Source organism: Aspergillus chevalieri, chromosome 8, assembly GCF_016861735.1.
Source record: "Aspergillus chevalieri M1 DNA, chromosome 8, nearly complete sequence".
NCBI classification, from domain to species: Eukaryota; Fungi; Ascomycota; class Eurotiomycetes; order Eurotiales; family Aspergillaceae; genus Aspergillus; species Aspergillus chevalieri.
The window spans coordinates 892,341-919,612 of record NC_057369.1 but is presented as its reverse complement, the minus strand read 5'-3'; the positions used below and the strand labels follow the sequence as shown (position 1 = coordinate 919,612).

The following is a 27,272-nucleotide window of genomic DNA, read 5'->3' as shown; positions in this document are numbered from 1 at the left end:
CGGTAGGCTACTAGGTAGCTGGAGATGATTCGTTGGCATATTTCACATATCTTTTTATCAGCGACCCTACCGTTAAAATGAAATTTCAAAGGATATAATATTTACCCTGCGTGCAATGGTGAGGATAAAACACATCTTACCTTATGGAGCGTGGGGCTGAATTCTGTGTGTACGAATTCAAGCTCGAAGCAACGAGTCAGGGCTTTGTTATCCTGGTTGAACATCATGTCTCCATCCCTTGATCGAGTTCCTTCTACATCGCCGTTGATGGAAGGCTTCTGCCAATGATGACATCGAGTTCAAGAAACCAGAATAAGTCGACATCATTTCCCAGCAAATCGCCAACATGCTTTAGGGTAAGTTCTTGTGTGTTGAACTGTTGCAAGTTGTTGCGGTAAAACTAGACCGACTTGATAGGGAAACCTGGTTAATAAACCTAAAAACCACGCCAACGAAACCTGGGTGTCCGTTTGTGATCTTGAAAATATATTCTCGGATTGCGTCGTCCAAGGTATAGTTGACATCGTGACAATATCCGTGGACAACATCTTCAAACTCTTATCTATTGTAGAACAAGCTAAACTTTGTGCCCATCTTGGTGTCCGGTTATAGTTAAAGAGACTCCTGATTCCGGACGCAGGATTGTTGGCGTCATGTATTCAGGCTAGCTTGGAGAGTCAAATAATGGGTGTCCGTATGAACTCAACAAGCAAAAGCGTGGACCATGGTCTAGACCAAAACGAAATTTAATAACGGCGTACCACAGACAATTATCGTAATAGGTATCCTGTGTATGATGTATGATAAAGTTAATATCATCGGTCCCGCCGGACATTAGAAAGTTTTCAGCATAAATGTAGCCAGACTTGTGATATTCTTGCACGAGAAATTTGTTGGCGGAAAGCTTATCAGCTTTCCATCTGGGGATGTATACTATTCTCCGTCTTTTTCTTAGATGGCGTTCGAGAAGCTTGGATAATTTTGTCTTTCCTGATGCTGGTGCTCCTCGCACGTGGATGACTTTGTATTCATCAAGCAGTTGTGAAAAGCCTCCACGGTTTCAGTTCGAGGGCATATGCCTCTATGGATTGGGGGTTCCACGAGACCAGATGGCTCGGGTGACTCTGACTGAGGTGGTTCTAATTAAGCCATAGGCGTTAGCGCATAAGATTACTTTATAGAGTAAAGAAACAGGATATTATCCGTAGGCACGCCTTCATGCTTTGAGAGAGGATGTCGCTATTCTGAGCACAGTGCATTCATGTCAACTGAAGAACTGAAGGGGAAAATGTGTTCTCCTGCTTTGCAGATGCATAACAACAAGCCACCCTTTTGAATAAAGACATCGTCCAAATATTGTCTTTTCCTTCAGAGATAGATGGGCCTGAAAGAGCCAATTGAAGGATTGTATATGCTAAGCAGGCAGCAGCATCACTGGTAACAGATCTTTTTTGTAATGATTAATATTGGTTTTTAAACCATGAATTATTGAGGTAAGCCAAGGCTCTTTTGGGAGCGTTATACTCATCATGTATCGAGCTATCACATAATACCAGCAGGCCCTATATACTTTTTCTCTTTACACCCCCAAAACTCTTTGGTTTCCAATGTTGTTCCCTCAACTTATGGGTTATACAGTGCTAGAACATTCCTATTATGTTTAAGATGGCTCCCCATTTCCCCATTTCAGACTCTACGATGATCTTCCCACCGGGTTTCCGCCTGGGGAAACTACCTCCACAAATATCTTCTTCAAACCCCCTTCTACCGAAATTTCCAATGTGTCTATTATTTACAGCAGCACTCGGTTGACAGCTTTCAAAGGAATCGGTGTAACCTTCAATGGCGACTGACAGCAAACAAACGACCAAGGCGGGCTGATCTTCATCCTGAACAGCCACAGAGGTATGCCACGGAAGTGGTTGAATACCGAGATCGAGCTGATCAACGGGCAAGCTGCATCTAAGCACCGCCTTCAAAGACAGATTTAGTCTGTTTCTCGTGCCTTCACAGGAGCACGCTGCGACGCTGGAAACTGCCCGGGAGCTGGGGACTAGCAGCCTATGGGTGTATCATATGGAAGGGGACCAGAAGTGGCCTTCGCGAGAGGTTACTTAGTGAGGCGTAGAGTGTTGGGCTGGTGTTTATGTAGCAAGGCCATCTAGCAAAGGGGGTAATTTGTATGTCAACTTCAAGCACTTTGGTTATAGATTTAGCCGAGTGAGGCCTTTTTCACGGTGTATATGTCGTGTGCGTTGGGCAGTCCTGCGTGCGTACTTTGGTACATTTGGACATGGACATACAACAACTCATCGCCGTTCGATGAAGGGGCTTTCTTGAAATGGTGATGAGCAAAGGATCCACTAAATGTACGTCACCTGTCAATAATTGTACTTAATCGTATTGGAACAAGGCCAGCTAGCCCACGGGGAAAGAAGCTGTGCTGATACGGGGCTCCATAGATGTTACGGGTTAATAGCATCAACCCAAATTGGATGTACTTCGGCAGCCCCGTCATTTGTTATCTCGAGGCTCGGGGAAGCATGATAGGGTTCGGCGGCATTAACCTCGTGGAATTTATCTCGAAGTTCTCCCTAGCCAGAAAAGTCAGAAAAATTCTCGGTCTAACGTTCTTTATTGAGAGGCGCATTTTGTAAGACAGGCAGAAGATTCACATGCCATATTCCCGACTGACAAGTGTATCCCAGATCCACCCAAGATACGCTGGCCTGTTTCTCTGCGGCCTTTTTTTTTTTTTTTCCATCTAGACATTCTATGCAGCTGCATCTGGCCCTAAGTAGTAACCAGCTCGGAGTAAGCACAGACTTCGCAACCAAACAGGAATGTCAGAAATCATATTACAACCCCATATAGTACTCCGTACCTCGTGCGGCCATTGCGTGGTCATTTGATGCAGAAATATAAGTGGACAGCTGAAAAAGTGATTATTATTCCGCCTGTTGCTATTAGCCCAGCGGCTCTCGCGCTTCAGCTGGAGCAAAAGCAAGTAACAAGGCTAGCGCGATAGATGGAGAAAAGAAAAGCAGATCGGAGTGGAGGGCCCTTGCGATGTAGCGGTTGTACCCGAGAGGAAAGGCCGGAGGCTGAAATGGGTATTCTGCATGAACTACTGCGAATAAAATCCATCAAACATGTATCTTTGGAGGGGTATTCTGCATCCAGGATTCCATATCCCAGTGCAGAGTACAGAGTAGTACCTATCGCTGTCCTGGCAAGTACTTGGTACATTATGTATTTTTTGTAGGCGGATTGATCTTATCTGATTTTCTGCCGTAATTTTACCCGGTTTCGCCACTACCACCGCTGCTCCGCCTATGACTACATCCACCACCGGATCTAACTCACACACGCACTTGCATTCAGTCGCACACACACACACACACCCACGCATATCGTCCCCGGGGATATTCAGCTGCCTCGTTTAGTTCATTTTAGTTCATATGGAAACGCGGATCGAGTCGAGGTCTTGCCGTTGTATCCCGCGTTTTGAATCCCCCGGGTTGAGTGCACATCCGTGGTCGACGAACACCCCGCATGCCTACCGAAAGCTTTTGCGATCAACTACCACCGCATACCTTTTCCTCTGATTACCGACATAATACTTCACATATACTTCTACTGAGTCAGGCCCGATCCTCTGGTGCACTGGGGCAAAGATCGGGTGTCCACACTGCCACACTGAGCCTCGGGCGTCAAGTCCATAGGCCAGTGGTCATCCGTTGGCTCTAGTGCCGGACAATCCCACGTCGACGTGCCTGATCATTGACTCTTATGGTCTATATTGGGTGACTGCGGTCATTCATCTCATGTCATCCCTTGCGCATCCACATCGGATTCATCCACCAATACAACCAAGCACCGCAGAAGTATATCGCTGCTCGTTTCGCTGATGGAGGGAAAAGCCCGATAGTCGGCTCCTGATATTTCCTTTTTTTTTACCTCATTCCTAGTGTATCGCCTGGTCTTAAATTGCTTTTTCTATCTGTTGATCGCATCTTCTTGAGTGGCTTTTGACTTGGACGGGTCACAAATAACGCGACGACTATTACGCAGTACGGAATACTAGCTCATAGCTATCCTTGCTCGTCCCCTGCACCTCCGCTGAACCCAGATCCGGCTTACTTCGTTGCTTTTTTCTTCAATGCGTTCATAAACCCCTGCCGCTTAAGTACTCGTACGTACTTCACTCGAGACCGATACCATTAGACGCCCCTAGCTTTTTTTTATTGCGACATACACCCTTTGCGGTTTCCGATACATGGACCCTATTACTCGCAGAGCAATCTGTCCAACCCTCCCACTGACGTTTCGGATCCAAACGCAATGCCCCATATCGATATCCGATCCGGACCTTCCTATGGCACACTCGATAACATGGAGCAACAACGCAACGATGAGGAGGGAGATCGACTCCTTCATGGTGAAAGTGGATATTTGGATGGAACAAATCATGACAGTGATGATTCCTCGGTGGATGAGATTCAGGAAGGTGTTCGGAAGATTGAGGCCATCAACATGACGTGGACCTCTCGGACTTTGGTTGTAGCTTATATCAGGTTCGTGCATGGATCCTCGTCATTTGGAATGCTTGTTCTGACGCCCAGCTTCAAGTATCTTTCTCATGGCGTTTTGTACGTCTCTGGAAAGCCAAACCCTCATGTCATTGTCGGCATATGCCACCAGTGCATTTAGCAAACATTCGTTGATCTCGACGGTTCTTGTGGTCCAGAATGTGGTCAATGGTAAGCGTCTGCTTGGTCTTGTCTGGTTTGCGCGGCGCTGACGATCGTCTTAGCTGTAATCAAGCCTCCCATGGCCAAAGTGGCCGACGTTTTCGGTCGTTTTGAAGCGTTCTGTTTGAGTATCTTGATTTATGTCCTCGGTTATATTCAGATGGCCGCATCGAACAATGTGCAAGCCTATGCATCAGCACAGATCTTCTATTCCGCCGGCTCGACAGGGCTGCAGATCTTGCAGCAAGTGTTCATCGCAGACAGCAGCAGTCTTTTGAATCGTGCGCTATTGGCGCTCCTGCCCGAGCTCCCATTTCTCGTTACCGTCTGGATAGGCCCAACGATCGCAGACGCCGTCCTTCGACACACGTCGTGGCGCTGGGGTTATGGAATGTGGTCCATCGTTTTGCCCGCCTCATTCCTTCCTTTGGCTCTTTCGCTGCTGCTGAACCAACGAAAGGCTCGGAGACTGAACCTCATCAAGCCTAAATCGAGTCGACGACGCGGTATCCTCATTGTGATCCGACGCACGTGGTATGACCTGGACATGTTTGGTTTGATCCTCTTGTCCTCCGCCGTTACTTTGATCCTGGTACCCTTGACACTTGCCGCCAATGCCCAAGATGGTTGGAGGAACAAGAATATCATTGCCATGATCGCAGTGGGCCTTGTGTGTTTGGTTATCCTGCCGCTGTGGGAAACTTCGAAGAGATTTGCACCGAAACCTCTTTTGTCACTGCATCTTCTCAAACAGCGAACTGCTGTCGCAGGCTGTGTATTGGCCTTCTTCTATTTTAGTATGTCATAATCATTATTGTTCTGTCTTATACTCTTGCTAACTGGCTCTCAGTGGCTTTCTTCTTCTCCGTCCAGCCGTATCTTTACTCTTATCTCCAAGTTGTTCAGGGATATGATGTCTCCACTGCGGGCCGTGTGACCCAGACATTTGCATTCACGTCAACCATTGCAGCATTTACGGTCTCCATCCTCATAAAATACACGCGACGGTACCGAAAATTCGTTACCATAGGTTGTGTCATTTACATCGTCGGACTGCTGTTGATGCTGCTGTATCGACGGGAAGGCAGCTCACAAGTGCAGATTTTGGGAACACAAATCATTGTGGGTATTGGAGGTGGACTTCTCAATGTACCCGTGCAACTGGGAGTACAGGCGTCCGCCAGTCACCAGGAAGTCGCCGCTGCTACAGCCACGTTCCTTACCTCGATGGAGATGGGAGGTGCGGTAGGCGCTGCGATCTCCGGGGCTGTCTGGACACATAGCATTCCACGCAAGCTGCTTGTGTACCTTCCCGAGGAGACTAGAGGAGAAGCCGAAGAAATTTTCGGGAAGCTGACCAAAGCTCTGTCATATCCATTTGGATCTCCGACTCGGATTGCCATCAATCGGGCTTATCAGGAGACGATGAACAAACTCTTGGTGCTGGCAGTTATCGCTTCTATTCCCTTGATTCCGCTGAGTCTTCTCATGATTAACTATAGGTTGGATAAGGTAAGATACTCGCTCGTGACTTTTTTCTTCAATGTACACGGCTAACCATTTTCACCAGATGAGTGCTCACGAACCCGATGCCGAGCCTGTCCCTATTTCCACCGAGGAAGTATCTGATGAAGATCGGCATTCGAAGCGAATTTAAGCGATATAGCGATTTGACTTGGCATTCATGGACAGTTATACAAACCAGGCTGCTTCGTCACAGATTACGGCGCCTGTATTTTACATAGAAGCCAGATATTGCATTCCTCATGCATTCCTCGTGACAACAGGGATCAGATGAAAGGAAAAAGAGCCAACAACCGGCCCGTGCTGGCGCGGGACTGGACACGTGGGCAGCACAAACGTGTTATTATTTCTTTCTTTCTTTTTTACGCTTTTGGTTATTCTTCATGATTACGACGAACAGGACCAGGGTCCGACTGGGACATCAGCTGGACGATTGCGATACCAGGCCAGGACCAAGAGCCTCTAGAGATATACCCGGGTACCTTGATGAGATGACGCTTGCATGAATTGTATATAGATTGATTATTTGGTATAGTCCCATCCGTTGCTTTTGCTGTGATGGTATTGTTAGAAAATAGAACGAGAGAAACTGTCAAGGACTCTTATTCCTGATGGGATTATTCAAACAGTGGCTACCCTATTTCTATTGCCGGCGTGATCGAGCCACGTGATTGGTATATTGTACTAGTGCTCCATCTACCGTCCTCCTTTCACTACTCTTTCCTTTTCTGAGAAGACACGCCCTTCGTTTCTTTGTTAACCTCAGTTTATGCTGATACTAGCTTGCTTTTTTTTTTTTTTTCCTGACTCGAGCGACAATGTTCTTTCTAGCATCTATTTTAGGGCCCGCCAGTCCAGAGATCCTCCGTCGACCGCATAATCATGCTGTTCAAGACGCGTCAGGACGTCCAAAATTCGTGGCTAGCAGATGGGCTCGCCGGCGTGCTTGGGAATATAAGACTGCTTTGTGACGTTTTTTTGAGGACGAACCAAGCCAGAAAGTCCTCAGAGGTGCAGCGATTACCGACGAACCGTATTCCTTCAAGTCCAGCGCTACTTGGCGTTAAGATTCATTTTTTCCAGACGGTTGAGAAGCGATAACGGTCCCCACACACGCCCTTTCAAGCTAGGGGCTTACAATACCTGACCTGGATTGCGAATTGCGGACTAGTATGCCAAAGTTAAGGAGACGTTGTCCAAGTATAGGGCTGCAAGGAGGAGCACTAGCGAACTAGCAGTTGGCACAAGACGTTGTCACCATTAGACGGAACGCTTAGCTGGTTATTCGACAAAGGTATGTGCTAAACGAATAATTTCCGCTTCCATTTCTGATCATCTGTATTACTGACTCTATACTAGATCGGAAAGATCACTCACACATACGACCACCTACCGTCCCGAATTCTCCCATCCCCTTTCGGTTTTTCTCATGATCTATCGCTGGTTACGTCAGATGGCCGGACAAGTAACCTTCCGCGTATCATTTCGCTGGATCATACTCCTCAAGTCATCGACTGGGGTAGTCACAAAGATGTCTTTGACAGACAGCCGGTATTTGTCACATTTATGAATATTATTACTAGAAGCCTGACAAAACGATTCGGCCATGGCGTATCCGCGAGCGCTCAACGGACCTCAGTCTTAGGCTCCCAGTATACCTGGGACCGTACACTCTTGTCCCAAAACACTTCGATTCTGTGGAGAACTCGCGAAGATGGAGATTACATTGGGGTATTTCAGAAACTGCGTTATGTCTAGGAAAGCTATCAAAAAAGACATGCTGAGTCGTGTGTTTTTAAAACTCGGAAACCCCGCTTGTCACCCATCCTGAAGCTCTGAACAGGGATCATATTCGCCCCGCTTCGGCCAAAGCCCTGCCTCGTATCAAATGCGGGTTCATTTTGCCCGGAGTCAGAGAGGAAGAGATCCTACGTGACGAAGCAGAAGTCTCCTATGTGTCAGGTATCCACCCTGGCCGACAGAGGGGCTCAAAGCAAGTTCAGAAAGTCATTCTCATCCCATTGCCTGAACAGCGAAGAAATTCCTACATAGTATACAGATTCCATGTGGAGGGATGGTTACTGGGGGTGGGTGTATTAGCTTTTGGGGTGGGTTACTGAATTGCTTAGGAAGAGACGGGCTTGCATCTCCTTAGGCAGGGAGACTCTCTTGAACAATTAATAATGATCGCTATTAATACCACTCCTCTGTCCTGCGGTTTCCCTATTGTACTATTGTCTGTCGTTCTTTTCTCTCTTTCCACAGCTAGAGCCCCTGGTATTGTTCCAGCCGTAAGCATCTATTGCTAGTGGGCAATGGCACCAAAATAAATCCTGCATGTATGTTCATGCATCGATGAGGTGATGAGGTGCTGTACATACATTACCGGATTCCCATAACATTCCCCGGAATTGGGACAGAGCAAGACGATGGGGACGGATTGACGGTGCATGCAGAAGTGCACCGAGGAAAGATGATCCGGCCGTTAAGATGCCTTTGATGTATAATAATAAAACAGAGGAGGGACTGGAATGCACCCGGAGTATCTGGGAGTTTAATATTCTCCTCATGGCATTGTTATTATTATTGATTGTATCGACTGGTATTCTCTCCGGCGGCTGGCGGAGGGGTACCCCATATTGATAACTGCCCCTCTTTTTCTTTTTTCTTTTTCTCCATATTGGGCAGACAAGCGAGAAGAAGACAAGCCGCAGTTGTTCTTGGTGGTATTATTGATAGAGAGTAACCAGAGGATGCGGTCAGAGGGGGTATTTTAAATAGCTTATATGGTCAGTCCATATTGTTATTGCTGTTACTAGAGACTCTGTACGCTGTCCTCCATAGCAAACATCGGCCGTAGTCGGATTTCTGTCCTATTTCGTTAGTCTTCTGTCGCCTTTCTTTTCTGTTCTCTCTCTCTTCTTTTCATATCCCTTTTCTGTATACTCGTCTCTAATAAATACTCTATCTTTGTTATCGTGACAGTTCTTTGTCTTGTCAACATTTTGATCTTTGCTGCCCAGGCCCCATATAAATTATTCACCGCATTCTAGACCACCGCTCCGGGAGTGGCTCCTGACTGGGCGGAGAGACGGCCGTCTTCACCACCACCACCACATACTGCACCTGCACCACCACAACATCGCGTCTCCAACCTCTCACTTCTTGAGATCCTCATCTCTCCCTTCTCGCTCTCTCTCGCTCTCTCTCGCTCTGCCCCTATCCCATCGTATTCTATACTACTCCTTCCTATTACTCCCCTTCTAACGCCATCCTAATCCCTCTTCCGGTCAACGCGCTGTCCCTCCACTATTACTCCTCCTTTTTCTCTCCCTCTCTCACGACTACTGCCTCCCCCCCCCCGTCCTTCTTTCGGACTTCTTTGCTGGCCCTGAGTCCGAGGTCGATCTCCTATTCCGTCTCCAACCGTTAGAAGCTTCTTTTTTATTGCCTTAATTTCATTCCTCTTCTTCCTTTCTACGGCTGAACTTACCTTTTTCTCCTACCTCTTTTCGCCCTATACTTTAACGCTATTGCAATATGGTTGTCGCTACCATCAAGTACGTTCTCTCTTCTTTTCCTTTTTATTTTATTGAGTTTTTTCTGAGCGGGTTGAGCTTGAATCAATCGCTTTTATGTCATTTCTGCGTTGATTGATCGGGGCCTTAGCTAACCAAGCTCCCTTTCTGCAGGTGTGTCGTGGTTGGAGACGGTGCTGTGGGAAAGACATGTCTGCTCATCTCGTACACAACAAACAAATTCCCCTCTGAATATGTTCCCACCGTCTTCGACAACTATGCGGTTACTGTCATGTAAGTCGGATCGGCATCTTGTCTCAGCCTTTCGGTGGTCTGGCAATTGGAACCACGCGTCGCTGGAGTTGAATGGATAAAAGAACACCTGGACTGATTCGAGCTTCTTTCTCGAACTTTCAGGATCGGCGATGAGCCCTACACCTTGGGTCTGTTTGATACCGCCGGACAGGAGGATTACGATCGTCTCCGCCCTCTGTCATACCCCCAGACCGATGTCTTCCTGGTCTGCTTCTCCGTCACCTCCCCCGCGTCCTTCGAGAACGTTCGCGAGAAATGGTTCCCCGAAGTCCACCACCACTGCCCCGGTGTTCCCTGCTTGATCGTCGGTACCCAGGCCGATCTGCGCGACGACCCCAGTGTCCGCGAGAAGCTATCCCGTCAAAAGATGGCGCCCATTCGCAAGGAGGACGGTGATCGTATGGCCAAGGATCTGGGTGCTGTCAAATACGTCGAGTGCTCCGCTTTGACCCAATACAAGCTCAAGGACGTTTTCGACGAGGTATTTCTCCACCATATTTATGTATTTGGAGAATAACTGAACAATGACTGACGAATCTAGGCTATCGTCGCTGCTCTTGAACCTGCCCCGAAGAAGAGGTCAAAGTGCGTCCTGCTGTAGCCGCTTCATTGTTATATCAACAACAAAAATACGGTCTCTTTGCGGATGCTCAGGTTGGTTTTCTCTATTGGTCCTATGTCATTGCTGGACATATCTGTTGACACTTTGCTCTACCAGACACGTCGGAACGATTTTTTTTTTTTATATCTTTATTTTTTTACCCCGTTTGTTCTGCTTTTCTTCGGGAGGAATGTCGATTGAAACAAGCTCGATTTAGAACGCCGTACGGAGTCAGGGATCTTTCTTTTTTTCTGTCTTACCTCAATTTTCGATGAATTATCGGTCTACGCCCTTTTGTCATGGCGGCCATGGCTTGCCATCTCGTGTCTTTTTTCTTCGTTCGAAGTCGGATATTTTGAAATGATTGCCTACATTCAGCAACCTCCTTTTTTTTCCTGCTCTCTTTTACTTCCCATCTAAACACGTCCCAGGTTCTATTTGATTCCGTTCACCGTCATTTCTCCCCCTTCCGTCTCCCCCTCCCCCTTGAAGATTCCGCTGTCGCACGCCGGCGTTTGAGTCGACGATCCCCCGATATCCGGCCGACATGTTTTCTTTTTTCATATTTTTCTTCTTATCCGGACTTACCGCCACGGATCAGCCTACGTTCACTACTCTATCTCTTGTTCGGTCCGATGCTGTATCCGAGGTTTCGGCTGTTGTTCCGATTCCCTCCCTTGTCGTTCATTTTCAAGGATTCCCCGTGTTCCGTTCTTTAGCTCATCGTCTAATCGGCGTTGGAAGTCAGGGCGTCTTGTTTTGGCTGATTGATTTTTTTATTTTCTCTAATCATCTGACTCTTACTGTGATGTTGTGAATTATTTCCGCCTGTGCACCTGTCTACCCAGATTGCTCGCTCGATTTTTCTCAATTTGTGAAGCCTGTTTCTTTTTATGACTTTTAGTGGCGAGATACTGGATTTAGAAATCGATTCAATGAAGCCAGTGATATCGACTTTGCCGTGGACAGCTCTTGTACCTGCAAGGGACTTTTCTCAGTAGTCTACGGAGTATAATTGTGTCGCAAGAGATGGTGAAATGTTGGATTGTCACAGGTTTTCATGATTCATTAAGCTATTGGCATGACAGGTGCGCTACAATCAGAGCTCGTCCTTGTCGGTACCTTGGTGGACAGAGTCCGCGACATCCTCTTTCCGTCCATACCAACCACCAACATCCCCCGCACCAGCCTTGACGAGAGTCGTGATAATCTCAAAAGCAACCTGAGCAGCAGCCAGAGCAGTCGTCTCGCCCTTGTTATCATAGCTAGGCGACACCTCGACGATATCAGCGCCGACAATATTCAACTTCTCAATACCGCGCAGAATGCGAATCATCTCCCGCGTCGTCCAACCACCAGGCTCAGGCGTACCGGTGCCAGGAGCAGTACTCGGATCCAAGACATCGATGTCAACAGACAAATAAACAGGCTGCTCGGGGTCAAGTCCAATCCGATTAACAATGCGTTTCACAATGCCCATCGGTCCACCCAACTCGTCGATATCATCCGCGTGAATGCGCAGGAAACCCTGCTCCGGCCCGGGATTCGTGTAATCGCTATCATCGATACCAGTCAACCGCGTGCGCAGACCGGCATGCGCAGATGTCGAGTTGCAAATGAGTCCCTCGCGACTAGCCTTGTGGAAAAAACTCCCGTGATTGAAACCCGACTGCTCGGATACCCAGTACGCAGAGTACCGCGCGGGGTTCCATGTATCCAGGTGCGCGTCGAAATGCAGCACCGTGATGGGTTTCTGGTAGATCTGGTACAGCGCGCGCAGCGCAGGCAGCGCAACGCTATGGTCGCCACCAAGCGTTACGAGCTTGGTTTTTCCCGCAGAAATACCCTTCACTTTACTAGACGAGGACGAGGTGATGGCAGGTCGGGAGCCGAGCTCAAGGAACGCATCGTACATCTGGCGCTCTGCGACGCCGTTGTCGAAGGGCATGATTGGGATGTCGCCGCAGTCTTTGATGGTCGCCCATGAGTTGTACGGGTTGATTCCCGCGCGCGTGTTGAAGGATGTACCGGCCATCTGGCGTGCGCTGGCGGCACGGATGGCGCGGGGGCCGAAGCGGGCGCCTTCGCATTGTCAGCCCTGCATTCAGGATACATTACTTGTAGAGGGGGGAAAGGGGCGTACCAGGTCTATAGCTAACAGCGGTATCAAACGGCGCCCCGATAACGGCGATGTCGTAGCGCTCGTCAGGCTCGATAAGGCATTTCACGGGCTTGAGGTGGGCGAAGCTTGAGATGCCGGTGAAGGACCACTGCGTTTGTTAGTTTTGTCTATGAGGAATGGTTGTAGAGGGGGATGGAGGGGGTACCTCTTGATCCCATTTCTTGAGGAGCTCCTCGCGCACGTGCGGGGGAGCTACCTCTTCATGGTCATGGTGGGCGTGCGATAAGGCTGAGCTCGATAGAGCTAGGAGTGTAACGAGGGACTTCAACATTATCGCATACAATTGAAAGTATTCGCGAGAAGTAAAAGAAAAGAGACGAAGAAAGAAAGTGGAAAACTTTGAATAAATACTCGGAGGCGTAATCCTCTATCTCAATTACTATCTCCGTCTACTCCGCAGACACACATTTTTATCAATCCATCTCCACGAACTTCCCAAAAAGCAGGCCAGCAAGAGATCCCCTCTTATTTAGCCCCGCCGGGATCGAGCCGAGACGAGTCGCCGTTGGACAATTGAGAGACCCTGGTTCGGCCGGTGATTAGATACGTTATTTTACGTGCTTAGGGAAGGTAAAGAAAAAAAAAAGTGGGTGTGACGTCGTGCAGAGTTTCCCCTTTGGGATGTATTTCACTGACTGTACAGTACTTCTACTTATAACTGCTGCATAGGGTATAGTATGTTTTCCGTTCTAGCTTGTTATTGCATTGAGATCAGGATCTTATTCAATTGATCGATAGGCAGTGTCCCTGTCACGAGTATGCGCCGTGTCGTCGTGACGGGATTAGGTGCCGTGACGCCGCTGGGTGTCGGTATGTATATCCATTTTCCATTTCTTCCACTCAATTCTATCTCAATCATCCGATTGTATACCTTCTCCACTACCCAGAAGGGAAGGTCCTTCAGACCATACACACATGCACATACATACACATGATCTCGGTATCACTCTCTAATCGACGACAGGAATCCGCCGCACCTGGTCCCGCCTCCTAGATAATCACTGCGGCATCGTCAACGTCCGCAATCGAGATACCCGTTTCGCGGATTTACCATGCCAGGTTGCTGCTGTTGTGCCGTCAGGGAGTAAGCGGGATGGTGGGTGGTTGGCGGGTGAGTGGGTGAATCGGGATGTGCGTACTTTTCTTCTCCTCCTTTGCATGTGCTGATGTTGGGTTTGTGGTATAATGCATGCTGATGCTAGATACTAGGAGGAAAGGAAAATGGCGCGGTTCGCGCAGTATGCTATGGCTGCTACCGAGGAGGCGTTGGAGGATGCTGGGTGGAGGCCTAGGACGGAGGATGTTGAGGAGAGGGAGATGACCGTACGCCTCTCTCTATGATGACTTGTTTGGGGAATGGCTAATAAGTGGTAGGGGATTTGTCTGGGGTCGGGGATTGGGAATTTCGATGAGATTTATGATACTGTGGTTGCTTATGATAAGGGGGTATGCTTGTACTATTCTTGAGTGGGTGAAGTGGAAGGATACTGACACAAACAGGGCTACAGAAAAGTGTCGCCTCTATTCGTCCCCCGGATATTGATAAATCTCGGGGCAGGGCACATATCCATGAAATTCGGATTCATGGTAAGTCCCTATAAGAACAGCTGATACCAAGCCAGGATGCTAAGCGTACAGGGCCCCAACCACGCCGCAACAACAGCATGCACCACCGGAGCTCATTCCATTGGCGATGCAGCTCGTTTTATTGCCTGCGGAGACGCAAATGTCATGGTAGCCGGGGGTGCGGAATCCTGTATCCATCCGCTGGCTATTGGCGGATTTGCACGAGCACGCAGCCTGGCTACAGATTACAACGATACCCCGGAAAAAGCATCGAGACCATTTGATGCAGACCGCAACGGATTTGTAGTTGGTGAAGGTGCCGCTATGGTTGTTCTCGAGGTTGGCCTCCCTCCTCTTCTATATTAAACGAATGGTTCTAACTAGGCGAAAGGAACTCGAACATGCCAAAGCCCGAAACGCCCCCATCTACGCCGAACTGAAAGGCTACGGCTGCACCGGCGACGCCTATCACATGACCGCGCCCCGCGAAAACGGCGAAGGAGCACTCATGGCCATGAGAAAGGCACTCCGGAATGCAAACCTGCCCCCGTCGACGGTGGATTATGTGAACGCCCACGCTACGTCGACGTCTATCGGCGATGCGGCGGAGAATGCGGCTATCAAGTCCCTACTCTTAGGTGCTGGGGGGAGACAGAAGGCTTCTGAGGTCAATATCAGCAGTACGAAGGGTGCTGTGGGGCATTTGCTTGGTGGTGCTGGGGCTGTGGAGGCGGTCTTTACGATTCTTGCTATTCATAAGGTACCACCATCCCTCCCAGTTTAGTTGAGAGTGTTGCGCTAACGGTGATAGAACGTGATGCCCCCGACCATCAACCTGCAGAGACTTGGAGATGGTTTAGATTGTAATTATGCGGCGAATCAGGCGCAGGAGAGGGAGATTGGGGTGGCGCTGACAAATAGTTTTGGATTTGGGGGGACGAATAGTAGTCTTTGTTTTGCGAGGTTGAGGGAGTGAGATTGATTTGGGGGAAGTTGAAACTAGGTTGTATAATAGTGGTATCATGAATCTTGCACAAGCCGATCCGTCCCGGATCGGAGAGATTCGGCATTTTTAAAAAGAAAGAAAGAAAATTGCTGGTGCTATGTTTGAAAATGGCCAAAGTCATACTAGACCAACGTCTGGCTGTTAGGATTACCGGTGAATCACAGAATGTCAAAATCTGCATAGATAAGGATGCCAAAAATCATATGGATGAAGAGACTTGGTTGACCGATTATATGAGGAAAGAAGAAGTCTACATAAAAGAGCGAGGAGGCTAACACTTAACTTAGCTTGACTTGACATAAGTCAAACTCACCACCCATCTTCTTCTTCGGCACCTTATACCCCGCGGTCTCGAAGGGGGCTCTCGTCCCTGGCAGTCTATTATTGACGCACACCTGCCAGTCCTCAGCTGTCTGCTCATACAGCCGTAGGTATTTATGTCGGTTTTTATCAGTCTCCCACAGATGAAGCGTTTTCACATCAGCATAGAGATTCAAAACACGGATTATCGCGCGTGATTCGAGAGTGCGGTGGGCATGCGAGAAGTCGATCCCGTATCATGAGCAGAAGGCATCTATCTCGGTGCAGGATTTGGAGAATTCGGTTATCTGTAAGCCTCTGATTCGGATTATGTCTGCTTCTATGGAGCATACGTCGGCCCATGAGGGGTCTTCCGGGGCAGGCGCAGACGTAGAGGCTGGTGCGGACTCGGAAGCAGATATAGATCCGGACCTAGGTTTAGACGTAGACACAGACGCACGGGTGGTCGGGGCAGCATCGCTGTAAGGTGGAGGTTGCTGGCATTGAAGTTTAAGTTGTTCAAGTTCAATTAGACGGCGTATACAATCTTATTGCTTGGCGACTACTTTAAGTGCAAGTTTCGAGAATAAATGATGGCGGAGTCCTGCAGTGAGGTGTCTTTGTCGGGTTGGGAAACTTGTTTCTCCTCTCTGTAGATTGTGTTGTCGTTTTGAAATACGGATATCACCCAGATGGTCGACTTCACGCGCTTCTTCCTCGCAACTGCCCGCAACCCCGAAGTCAGTAGTCACATGCTATTTTTTCGTATGGGGGCTTTCTATGTTGAAAATTTTTCAGTCTATTTGTTTTGCGTGATGTCTGTTGTGACACAATGATGAGGGCTTGTATGTACCACGCGTGACCTCTCATCAAGTCTGAGCCCTAGAAAATCTCTCTTCGCATGTCTTTAATCTGTTCATTCTATTCTTTAAGAACCGCAGAATGCGCCTCAATGCACATAACCACAGACCGTATCCAATCAATAATGTGGCCCAGATGCTTGTAGGTTGTCATAGCTCGCCGGAGTCACCGTACCATGAATTCCGGGGATGCGGATGAGAAGAGCCCAACATATCTAACTGCTCGAGTTGTATATCTGTCTGTCGTGTTAGGCCCGGAACCTAGACTCCGTGCTGAGAGCGTATCGGGGGCTGAAGATGATATAGGCTAACGTAATGATATTGATGGACGGGCGTTCTGGTTTGCTCCGGTAATCAGGTTGCATTTACTTGGAGAGCAAAGGAAAGTAGTGTACGCCCCGTAGTATCGATAAGTAAATTCAAATGCTGTTTTATCGGTATCTTTCGCTGGAACGTGGAAGGTTGTCCCCCTGAATCTAGTCTCCGCAAGATACTCCATATGATAAGAAATTGAATCTCACCCGGGCCGTGAACTCTCCACTCCGAGGGATCGCTTGGTAGATTGATCGGATTGGAGAAGAACCAGAAGGAGACGACTTCCAGGTTACAGACAAGTTCATGAAATCAAATGGTAAGCTCAGTTGAAGACATCATTCGAACAGATCCGATGACAAGTAGCCCAGCAACATACTGAGCCTCATAGAGCATTGGAATCGCTTCCATGTCAGTTTACCGTCCCACTGAATCACGGCCATAATGCACTGAGATGGGCTCTGGTTCACCGGCGCCCAGTACAGTCTTTGGAAGCCAGGAATAGTTAAGATGTATTCCAAAGAGTTTCACCATAGAATAGATACGAGCTACGATTGATTGCTCACATCCACGTCCGCATAAAAACATAATTGCAGTATACTGAAAACTGGACCAGCCGGAGGTCAATCAGCTTCCGTTGTTGCATCGTATGAAAAGCCGGCAATAGACGGCTTGGCCTCCAAGATTGTTTCGGGGGAGTTGGATATGGACATGGCATTTTGTAGCGAGTCACTGGTCGTTCAACTCGACGCAATCAAACAATGGCAATGTGGGCTATGTGATCATTTAAGTAACATCAATACGTATTGACTGTCCTCTAACAGAAGGCGATCAGTCATAGCAAACAGGGGGTTAGCCGTTAGCTGCAGCCCCGACGGAAGCAAGTTCTTTGAGACCTGCAGACCTAATGGCTTGGTAGTGAATACACGTGTTTCCATTGTGGGTTTTCTGACGAAGATATCGGCATATCTTCTTTTCATGTATAGGAAGAGTGGTGTACTCCGGAGTAGGGCCCCGATGTAGGCATCAGAACGGCACGTGACTCCTCCGACCTGATGCGGAGTCCCGAACGGCGGCCTTGGATGGCGCAACGCAACGCCGCCGGTCAGGACGGACAGCACATTTATTATTATTCCTATATACTGAAGATCTGGGTATAAACGACAGTCGGATAGAACTCACTTTCTCGCGAGACTTCAGAGCAGTAGCGACACCACGAAACCAGCCAGAACCCCTGTCATCGTCCTCGCTCTTTGGCTCGCGTGAATCATGGCGGCCAACGGTGATCATGGCAGAGGTGAGGTCTTTCTCCTTTCTCATTCAAGGCTTGAAACTGTGGTCATGCTAATATGGATTTCGGGCAATAGGAGGAAGCTTGGTTGATGCATCAGGGTACAAGTTTGCGGACAAGGATACGAAACCCGGGAAGATCAAATTGAAGAAGCCGATCAAGTCGGCAAAGGCTAAGAAAGATGGTGCGCTTTCTTCTACATTGCTATTCGCCAAAAGTTGAAGAATAATGTTGCTGATACCATGGCTATAGATGCCCGACCCGCAGCTTCACCCAACGCATCCCCCATTCTCCCCGGTCTAGACGAGAAAACGATGGCGGCATTTCCGACGGGCAAACCGCGCGAAGAAGACCATATCGAATCAGTGATCTGCAAGACGTGCAAACGGCCGATCTTGAAGCAGGCTGCAGTCGACCACATCCGCGGCTGTTTGAAGGCGAAGCAAGAAAAGGCGCGCAAGAAGAAGGAGGCGCGCGATGCGGCAAACCGGGCGAAGGAGAAGATTGACGGGAAGGACGACGATGACGACAAGGATGGCGACGATGCGATGAAGGGGCAGAAGAGTGCCAAAAAGAGTGCAGTCAAGGGGATGGCGGAGGACGGGACGAAGAAGGGGAAGAAGCGGAAGACGGACGAGGATGATAAGGATAAGGAGCCGAAGAAGAAGAAGAAGAAGGAGGAGCCGAAACCCAAGGTGCCCAAGCCCAAGGGGCCAGTAGATGTTGAGAAGCAGTGCGGTGTGACGTTGCCGAATGGAGCTCAGTGTGCGCGGTCGTTGACTTGTAAGAGTCACTCGATGGGTGCGAAGCGCGGTGTTCCTGGTCGGTCGTTACCGTATGACATGTTGTTGCAGGCGTATCAGAAGAAGAACCAGGCTCGGCAGCAGAGTAAGTCATTTTTCTTTTTGGCTTCTCATGGGGATGTGCGTTTGTCTAATATGGACTACAGAGGCCGCTATCGATGCCAATGCTCCATTACAAGACGACATGGACAACAATGGCCCCGTGGACTCGGACGAAGAAAAAGACAACGTCATGGCCGCTATTGGCCGTTCCAACCCTCAGCCACTGGCCACCCATGCGGTCATCTCGACCAGGAACAAATATCGCTATGTCCGCATTAAAGAGATGTTATCCCATGCCCTGGGCGGTGCCCGTGGCGGTGGACTCTTCTCCACTGGGGATAATGCCCCAGTAGACGGGGAAAACCTATTTCAACCAGATGATTCTAGTCTGCTGGACTCCCCCTTCGCCAACGGGGTTGCGGATAACGCTACAGCTACTGATGCAGCAAATGATCAATCTTCAGTGCCAGTGCCTGCGAATTCGATAACTGCAACTTCCTAAAAGTTGTCAGTTGCCGTTATTGGCGACTGGAGTCTTACGAGGTTATGCGTGACGATACGGCGTTCTTTCTTTCCTCTCATGGGGTCTGGGTCTTGGGTCATTTGGTCGAAGGAGTCTTTACATTGGCAATTTTGGATACATTGGGATATTGGGTCTATATTCATATGATACCCCTAAGATACTATATCTCTTGCGACTTAGTCTTCAACTTCTTGTTTTAGTATTGGCATATTTGAATATAATGTACTTTAATAATACTTGATACGCTGAATAATAGTTTCTCTGCCAAATTGATACTACTAATGGTGTGTAGCAGTCGAAGGTTGGGCGCATGTCCAAAAAAGGAATGTGTATGCCTCAGGAAAGTGATCGACATTTGACGCCGCGGCATCGAACCATGAGGCCATCTCCATCTCCATCCGTTTTCACCCTCGCCTTGCTGTCTACAACACCCAATTCGGCCGATTATTCGCGCGCTTTTATAATCCAACACCTTCTCTTTCGACTTCCGCCGTGAACTCGCGCCTACGGGCGACAGCCGTCCTGACTTGCGTTTGAACCTCTCACGTCCCTCGAATCGGAAGACAATCGCCCTCTTTCGCTCTATCGCTCTTAACACTTCCATACAAACACGATGCCCAACTCGGTCCCCGACCTAGATGCCGTTGGCATCAAAGCCGAACCAGACCTAGCCGACCAGTTCCGCCGCGAAGTTGCCGCACTCCTAGGTCGCAACAACCTAAACTTCCCGGGGGCGCAACCAGTCAGCTTTTCAACAAAACATCTCCTCGAACTACAACGCGAAGACTACTACGTATGCGAAAAGACAGATGGGATCCGATGTCTGATGTACTTTGCGCGCGGGGACCCGGACTCCGACACGCCTGAGATTCACTACCTGATCGACCGCAAGAATGACTACCGGTTCGTGCCGGGGCTGCATTTTCCTAGGCCGGGGGATAAGAGTTTTCAGTCGTACCATGTGGATACGCTTGTGGATGGGGAGTTGGTGAATGATACGTATGATGATGGGACACAGCAGCTCAAGTATCTAGTGTTTGATTGTTTGGTGCTAGACGGGCAGGTTTTGATGCACCGCACGCTGGACAAGCGATTGGCGTATTTCAAGGAGAATGTCCTTAAGCCATACAGGGCAATGTACGAAAAGTTCCCGGAAGAGAAACAACACCGCGCTTTCGCCGTCGAGGATAAGTCCACCCAGGTCAGCTACGGCATCGAGATGATGTTCCGCGATATCATCCCCAGGGTCAAGCGCATTCATGGCAACGATGGGTTAATCTTCACCTGTCGCAGCACGCCCTACCGCATTGGCACAGATGAGCATATCCTCAAATGGAAGCCTCCAGCCGAGAACACAATCGACTTCCGCATGCGCCTCGAGTTTCCTCTCCTCGAACCAGACTCGGATGATGAGGCGGACGGTATCACGCAGCCCTACCGCGATTACGATGCAATTCCTATCTGCCACCTCTTCGTTATGCACAGTTCGAACGATTACCGCCCCTTCGGTGAATTGTACGTCTCGCCGTCCGAGTGGGAGGATATGAAGGCCCTGGGGCAGCCGCTTGATGATACCATCGTCGAATGCGCAAAGGATGAAGAAGGGCGCTGGCGTTTCCACCGTCTTCGTGATGATAAGATGGATGCGAATCACATCTCTACTGTCCAGAAGGTTCTTGAGAGTATTGAAGATCGCGTGACGGAGGATGACCTCATTCGTGCTGCGGGTGCTATCAAGACCGCCTGGAAGAAACGGCAGGCTGCGCAGCAGGCTCCTCCAGATGTGAGAGGGAGGCCTATGCCGCCTGTTGCCAATGGGGTTAAGAGGAAACTGGAGGAATGATCTCTTCTTTTACTTTTGGTGCATCTTTTCTTTGCGGCGTAAGGCGTTTATTTTTTGAAATTCTGCACAATCTACAAAGGTGGGATTGGATTGGACTATCAGATGGGAAGCATTCTACGGTGTCTGGTCTTTTTGTTATAATCCTCAAAGTGTGATTAACCTCCACGCTGTTCATATATGGTTACTCAGGATTCTGACTTTCTCCTAAGCCCAAGTAGTAACTTCATTCGAAACCCTCTTGCCCGTCACAGCTAGAGTCGTATATGAAAACAAAGTCAGCACCGCTCCTAACGTTCTAATCGCGAGGACGAGCATACATACCTCCTTCATGCGCATGGCATTGAGATTTCGATATCAGTGCCATTTAGCAACCAATGCCCCAGGCCCAACCCTACCTCCCAACCAAGCTTTCCTACAAGGATAGTATCCTCACAGTCTATTTTGATCAGTCGACCGGAAGAACATTGACTAGGTCTCATCTACATCATGATGCGGTCATTCCTGTGCTGCTCTGCCGGCCTCTCGCCAAGGCTAGTTACTAGGAAGTTGTGTCAGTAGCGTGTTCTTTGTGGTTGGATGGCTTACCGGTGCGATGCTAATATTAGGTAGCTAATATTAGGTAGCAGCAAAACTATTGTATGAGGAATGAAAAAAAAAAAAAAGACAAGAGAAGTGTATTTCTAGGAGCTATCTGCTAAGTAATGTGCCCTAACAGATATCCTAAGCTCGTCTCGACCATCCGAGGCTGGGATGGCGATGGAAGACGAGGATGCTGGGGGAAATGAAAATTAGTAGAGTTGTAAGAAGAATGAGAGAGGAAGAGAGAAGAGAGCAGCGAATATATAGGGAGGCAGAAGGCAGAAACTCGTGGGAGGCAGCAGCTCATGGCAAGGCACCAAGGCACGAAAGTTGATTGAGTTCGGGTTACTGTCGATTTAAGAAGAGATGGACTAATTATATGCCATCTAGATATTCAGAAGATGACTTGCAAGGCATTTCATTTTGGTATAAACTGCGCTGGAAGATGGAACATAAAAAATACACGCCCGTATATATGAATATCTACCGCTTCTTGATGCTCACATCAATGTTTCCAATGAACCATGCAGCAGCAAAAACTGTCAAAAGACCAGCTGTGATGGTAAATGGCTTGCGCAGTCCATCCAACAGAGTGTAATCATAAGTGACCTACAGTGATTAGCATAGTACTCCAGTAAGAAAGAGGGAAATGATTCAAACTTACCACAAGCTGAGAATCACGAGCCTCGTCAGAAAGATTCTCCGCTTCCAGGGTCAGCACGGTCCGGCCCAACGTGTCCATATAGGTCTTGTGGCTGGACAGGTGAGACCGAATCTGGTTGGGACCAGGAAGGCCATTGCTGGCAGATCCTTCCACCAACTCATACTTGACATTCCGAGCTCCTTCAGGAAGAACTAAGCGGACAACAACATTCTCGTACTGAACGCCCTCGGGAGCCTTAGGACCCTCGATGAACGGCACCTTCAGGACGTATGAATCCGCACCAGTCGCCGCACGGCGCAGAAATTGAGAAAGGCCGTTGTTCCATCCGGTCCGGAAGCTGTAGTTCCAGCCACCAAAGATGGGGTACCGAAAACGAAGTTCCAGGTGCGCGTCGCGGTTAGGCTTTCCAGGACGGTACCGACTCGTGGAAACGTTACCGACATCGTCAATGAAGTAGGGGTCGACCGAACCGGCCTTGAGCGGGTACTTGAGCTCGCGCAATGCGGACGAGGGCAAATTCTGGTAGCTGCTAATGGTCCATTCCACACGCGAAAATTGGTTCGTCAATTCAGAGCCATTGTTGCGCAGCCAGTATCGCTCCTCAGTCGCCAGATTACCACCCCAGTGGGATACTTCCAAGTCACGTTCCAACAGAGAAGCCGTGATGACAGGCTTAGTGAATTCGTAGCGAACGGTAATTGGGTAGGTCGTTCCAGGTGCGATCTTGGAGGTGTCGTATGGGCCGTAGGTGAACGTCGCGCCCTGGCGCTCGGGGTCAGAGCCTGAGGCAGTCTTGAGGCCCTCAGTGACAGTAAAGTCAGGAACCTTCGTGCTGGGGAACTTCAGTTTCGTCTTCTGGGTGACGGTAGGGTAGGCCGAAATTGTAAAGCCGGAGAAGGAGTAGGAGAGGAATTGACGGTCAGACTGTTCGATGGCGGCCGGACGTGGGTTAAGGGAATTGAGAAGGGTATACGAGATTCCCAGAGTTATTTGCGACTTGGGAGCGAGAGGCTCCGGGAAATGAATAACAAAGTATTCGAGGTCACTGTCATAGACAAGGGCATCGTCAGCTTCCATAGTCCAGATAACCAAGCTTGTGTAGCCCCAATTAAGCAACCGTGGCATCGCCACCAACATCACCCACTGGCACCAACGCAGGCAAACTTACCTGCGGAAATCGAGCTCAACAGCTTCCACGTCAAATCTTCCCTTCTCTGCTGCCTTCTTGTCTCTCACTTCCAGACTTCCAACCTTGTCAAACACGTCCGATGGGAACGGCAGGTAGTAGTCGCTCTGCGGCTGCTTGTCCACGTTTTCCACGACCACATTGACCGTCTCCCGAACATATCCCTTCTCCAAATTGGTGTTCCGGACCAGATTCGTATTCTTAAACACTTGCGGGGGGTTGAATTCGCTGAGCGCAGCGACTCGTTCATCGGCGCATACTACGCTGCTGGGCAGGAGTAGCCCGCAGAGCGCAGTAACTGCGGTAAAAAGCCTCATTGCAACGATGGGCGGTCGTCAACCAGACCGCACCAGAATCTCACCAGGAGAAAATAAGATAAGTTAGAGGAGAGTTGATTGAGTGAGGAGAGTGGGTAGAAGAGCTGCTGAGGTGTCTGTATCCCAATACGGTAATTACACCATGGTGCTGTACGGTGGCCGCAGCGGCCAAATGTGCTGCGCTTATCGCCGATTGATATCAACACCACTTTTCTACCATCAGTCTTATTTGCTTTGGTTCTCGATCCCCTTTGTTTGCTTGTTCAAGAAGAGCTTCGGTGTCGTCTTGTCATTCCTACGATGCTTGCTACACAAGCTGCTGCCCGTTTCTGCGGCAGGCGTTTCTGCGGCAGGACAGCTGGAGTATCGGCCGCAAGAGCCCCTCGTCCCACTCGATGTTATCATGATTTCGGCCAGAGCAAGTTCCTGAAAGTGTCAGAGGAGATCCGTGATGCTGTAGCTACAGGAAAACCCGTTGTGGCATTGGAATCTACGATTTACACTCATGGTATGTGTATCCGAAATGGTATTCCACAAACCTGGACTGAGCGAGATACCAGGATTCCCGTATCCTGAAAGCGTTGCCCTTGCATCGTTGCTTGAATCTATCGTTAGAGTCAATGGCGGAGTCCCTGCTACCATTGGTATCCTCAATGGCGTGGCACGGGTTGGGCTAGACGCTGAAGAGCTCATTGAACTGGCGTCGACGGCGGAGAAGAAAAATGCATTGAAGGTGTCTCGCAGAGACCTGGGCTACATCTGCGGCCTGGTATAGGAGACTCTCGACTGAATATCACGTGTATATAAAGGCTAATACCTGTCAGGGCGCGGCCGGAAAACCGCTTCATGGTGGTACAACCGTTTCAGGCACAATGATGCTTGCACACATGGCTGGAATCAAGGTGTTCGGAACGGGCGGATTAGGTATGATCTTGCCTTTCACGTCTCATGTTGGTAGCTAACTTGATAAGGTGGGGTTCACCGGGGCGGAGAAAACTCTATGGATATTTCGGGTATGTATCACGGCCCTATATTCTCTGTCCATCATTGCTAAGGGAAACCAGCGGATCTCACTGAATTGGGTCGTACCCCAGTGGCTGTCGTTAGCTCAGGATGCAAGAGCTTCCTGGATATTCCTCGAACCTTGGAATACCTTGAAACCGAAGGCGTCTGTGTCGGAACTTTTGCGGATGGCAGACACGGCTCCGTGGACTTCCCTGCTTTCTTTACAAGGGACAGCGGAATCAAGAGTCCTAAGGTCATTCAAAACGAAGCGGAAGCTGCTGCCATTATTTGTACGTTACTTACGCTTCTACGTCGGTTCATTGAAGTTTCTCACATCACTAACGTCCGCTTAGATGCGCAAAGCAAGCTCGCCGTCTCATCAGGCATCCATTTCGCCAACCCGGTGCCGCTTGAACAATCGATTCCCAAAGAGGACATGGATGCAATTATCGACGAAGCGCTCCATCTAGCACAAGTGAAAGGCTTCCAAGGCAGCGATAATACTCCCTTTGTACTAGCCAAGATCAAACAACTCAGCGGGGGAAAGAGTGTGGCGGCCAACCGAGCATTGGTCGAATCCAACGTGGAACGTGCGGCCAAGGTAGCTGTGGAGCTTTCTAAACTGGAAAAGTCGGACAAAGGGCATAGTGATCGGTGAGTGCATTTTCGAGAAACAGGCTCGGATTGTCCCTAATTTCGGAGATGGTCTCATGTATAGACATATGCCAGCAATCTCCGAGACGGTTAGAGCTGACCATACAGCTTCAGAAGTTAAGTCAAATCTAAAACCAGTCACCGAAGGCGCATCTGAGAAAGTAGAAAAAACGGAGGTCTTGGTTGCTGGCTCTCTTGCAATTGACCTGTCCTGTGATTATTCCCCACTGGCAGGAGAGAGCACTACGATTACTACGCCTGTTCCACAAACATCGAACCCAGCCGTCATAAGACAAAGTCTTGGTGGAGTAGGACACAATGTTGCAATTGCTGCTAGTCGCATAGGCAGTTCTGTCCTCTTCTGCAGCGTTGTTGGTGATGACTTGAGTGGTCGTGCAGCCTTGTCCGCACTCCGAGCTGAGAAGCTCGCAACCGAAGGGGTTCAAATGCTTTCGGCTTCATCGGCAAGGACAGCACAATATGTTGCCATTAACGACACACAAAAGGACCTCGTCGTGGCAATGGCAGATATGGGAATTATGGAACTACCGGAGGATAAACTTGATTTCGAGGGATTCTGGGAACCCATGATTAGCCGCACAAAGCCGCGATGGGTCGTGGTCGATGCAAACTGGAGCCCGGCTGTGCTAGCCAAGTGGATTTTAGTAGCTAAGAAACACGGTGCTCGCGTTGCCTTTGAGCCCGTCTCTACAGCGAAAAGCCGCAGACTGCTTGCCGCCATTCGTGACTCCGATACTGTCCCCAACAACACCGTCAGCCTAGCAGCACCAAACCAACTCGAACTCTCAACAATGTACATGGCAGCGCGTGAGCGCGGCTTATTCGAGTCAGACAACTGGTTCAATGTGATTGACGCCATGGGAATTCCATCCTCTGGTTCCCGCGAACGACTAGTCTTCATGACATCTGCCGATCTTGTCGACCAAGGAATTCCCCAACAATCCATCCAGCTCCTCCCATACATCCCCTGCATCATCTCAAAACTAGGCGCGCAGGGCGCTCTCCTCACCCAGCTCCTTCGTGCGGGCGATCCCCGATTGACGTCCCCCGAGGCTTCGCCGTACATCCTATCCCGTGGCATCGGATCCGACTTTGTTGGTGGTGTGTATATGCGTCATTTCCCGTCAGCTGCAGTGCTAGAGCAGGGGGATATTGTTAGCGTGAATGGGGCCGGGGATACGTTGCTGGGTGTTCTTGTTGCTGGGCTGGCGAAGGGTGCAGTGGACAAACAAGTTGAGGATATTTTGCCCATCGCGCAGGAGGCTAGTCTAAGGACGCTGAAGAGTGCCGGTGGGGTGAGTGATGACCTCGGGGGTCTGGGCCTTTGAGTACAGAATTTACTTGAACAAAGTTTGCATAAAAGCTTCGCGCGAAAATATGTCCAAAGAAATAATTCATTCAACATC

General features: G+C 49.2%; 8 protein-coding genes across 8 annotated transcripts; 6 read left to right on the top strand and 2 right to left on the bottom strand.

Annotated features, from left to right (window-relative positions):
- Positions 1-4,344: 4,344 nt before the first annotated feature.
- On the top strand, positions 4,345-6,411 carry mirC (siderochrome-iron transporter MirC; the record flags this gene model as incomplete). The annotated part of the gene is made up of 5 exons (XM_043283662.1): positions 4,345-4,577; positions 4,633-4,763; positions 4,817-5,551; positions 5,605-6,266; positions 6,325-6,411. 5 exons carry the CDS (start codon positions 4,345-4,347, stop codon positions 6,409-6,411), a joined length of 1,848 nt encoding a protein of 615 aa, XP_043140919.1.
- Positions 6,412-9,818: 3,407 nt separating this feature from the next.
- cdc42 (Rho family GTPase CDC42) lies at positions 9,819-10,712 on the top strand (the record flags this gene model as incomplete). The annotated part of the gene is made up of 4 exons (XM_043283661.1): positions 9,819-9,838; positions 9,971-10,090; positions 10,214-10,592; positions 10,653-10,712. The coding sequence occupies 4 exons, from the start codon at positions 9,819-9,821 to the stop codon at positions 10,710-10,712; spliced, it is 579 nt and encodes a 192-aa protein (XP_043140918.1).
- Positions 10,713-11,811: 1,099 nt separating this feature from the next.
- On the bottom strand, positions 11,812-13,165 carry ACHE_80304S (agmatinase; the record flags this gene model as incomplete). Its single annotated transcript, XM_043283660.1, has 3 exons — positions 11,812-12,794; positions 12,856-12,982; positions 13,040-13,165. The coding sequence occupies 3 exons, from the start codon at positions 13,163-13,165 to the stop codon at positions 11,812-11,814; spliced, it is 1,236 nt and encodes a 411-aa protein (XP_043140917.1).
- Positions 13,166-13,652: 487 nt separating this feature from the next.
- On the top strand, positions 13,653-15,436 carry CEM1 (putative beta-ketoacyl synthase (Cem1); the record flags this gene model as incomplete). The annotated part of the gene is made up of 8 exons (XM_043283659.1): positions 13,653-13,704; positions 13,859-14,025; positions 14,104-14,217; positions 14,269-14,340; positions 14,395-14,481; positions 14,533-14,799; positions 14,852-15,220; positions 15,272-15,436. 8 exons carry the CDS (start codon positions 13,653-13,655, stop codon positions 15,434-15,436), a joined length of 1,293 nt encoding a protein of 430 aa, XP_043140916.1.
- Positions 15,437-18,207: 2,771 nt separating this feature from the next.
- Positions 18,208-19,576, top strand: ACHE_80302A (deubiquitination module subunit SGF73; the record flags this gene model as incomplete). Its single annotated transcript, XM_043283658.1, has 4 exons — positions 18,208-18,235; positions 18,306-18,413; positions 18,482-19,117; positions 19,179-19,576. 4 exons carry the CDS (start codon positions 18,208-18,210, stop codon positions 19,574-19,576), a joined length of 1,170 nt encoding a protein of 389 aa, XP_043140915.1.
- Positions 19,577-20,210: 634 nt separating this feature from the next.
- On the top strand, positions 20,211-21,440 carry CEG1 (mRNA guanylyltransferase; the record flags this gene model as incomplete). Its single annotated transcript, XM_043283657.1, has 1 exon — positions 20,211-21,440. One exon carries the CDS (start codon positions 20,211-20,213, stop codon positions 21,438-21,440), a length of 1,230 nt encoding a protein of 409 aa, XP_043140914.1.
- Positions 21,441-22,502: 1,062 nt separating this feature from the next.
- On the bottom strand, positions 22,503-24,186 carry OST1 (dolichyl-diphosphooligosaccharide--protein glycotransferase subunit OST1; the record flags this gene model as incomplete). Its single annotated transcript, XM_043283656.1, has 3 exons — positions 22,503-22,628; positions 22,684-23,728; positions 23,852-24,186. 3 exons carry the CDS (start codon positions 24,184-24,186, stop codon positions 22,503-22,505), a joined length of 1,506 nt encoding a protein of 501 aa, XP_043140913.1.
- A 300-nt stretch (positions 24,187-24,486) lies between these two features.
- On the top strand, positions 24,487-27,194 carry ACHE_80299A (pseudouridine-5'-phosphate glycosidase/carbohydrate kinase family protein; the record flags this gene model as incomplete). The annotated part of the gene is made up of 7 exons (XM_043283655.1): positions 24,487-24,694; positions 24,747-24,955; positions 25,011-25,110; positions 25,158-25,199; positions 25,251-25,481; positions 25,545-25,845; positions 25,910-27,194. The coding sequence occupies 7 exons, from the start codon at positions 24,487-24,489 to the stop codon at positions 27,192-27,194; spliced, it is 2,376 nt and encodes a 791-aa protein (XP_043140912.1).
- Positions 27,195-27,272: the final 78 nt, after the last annotated feature.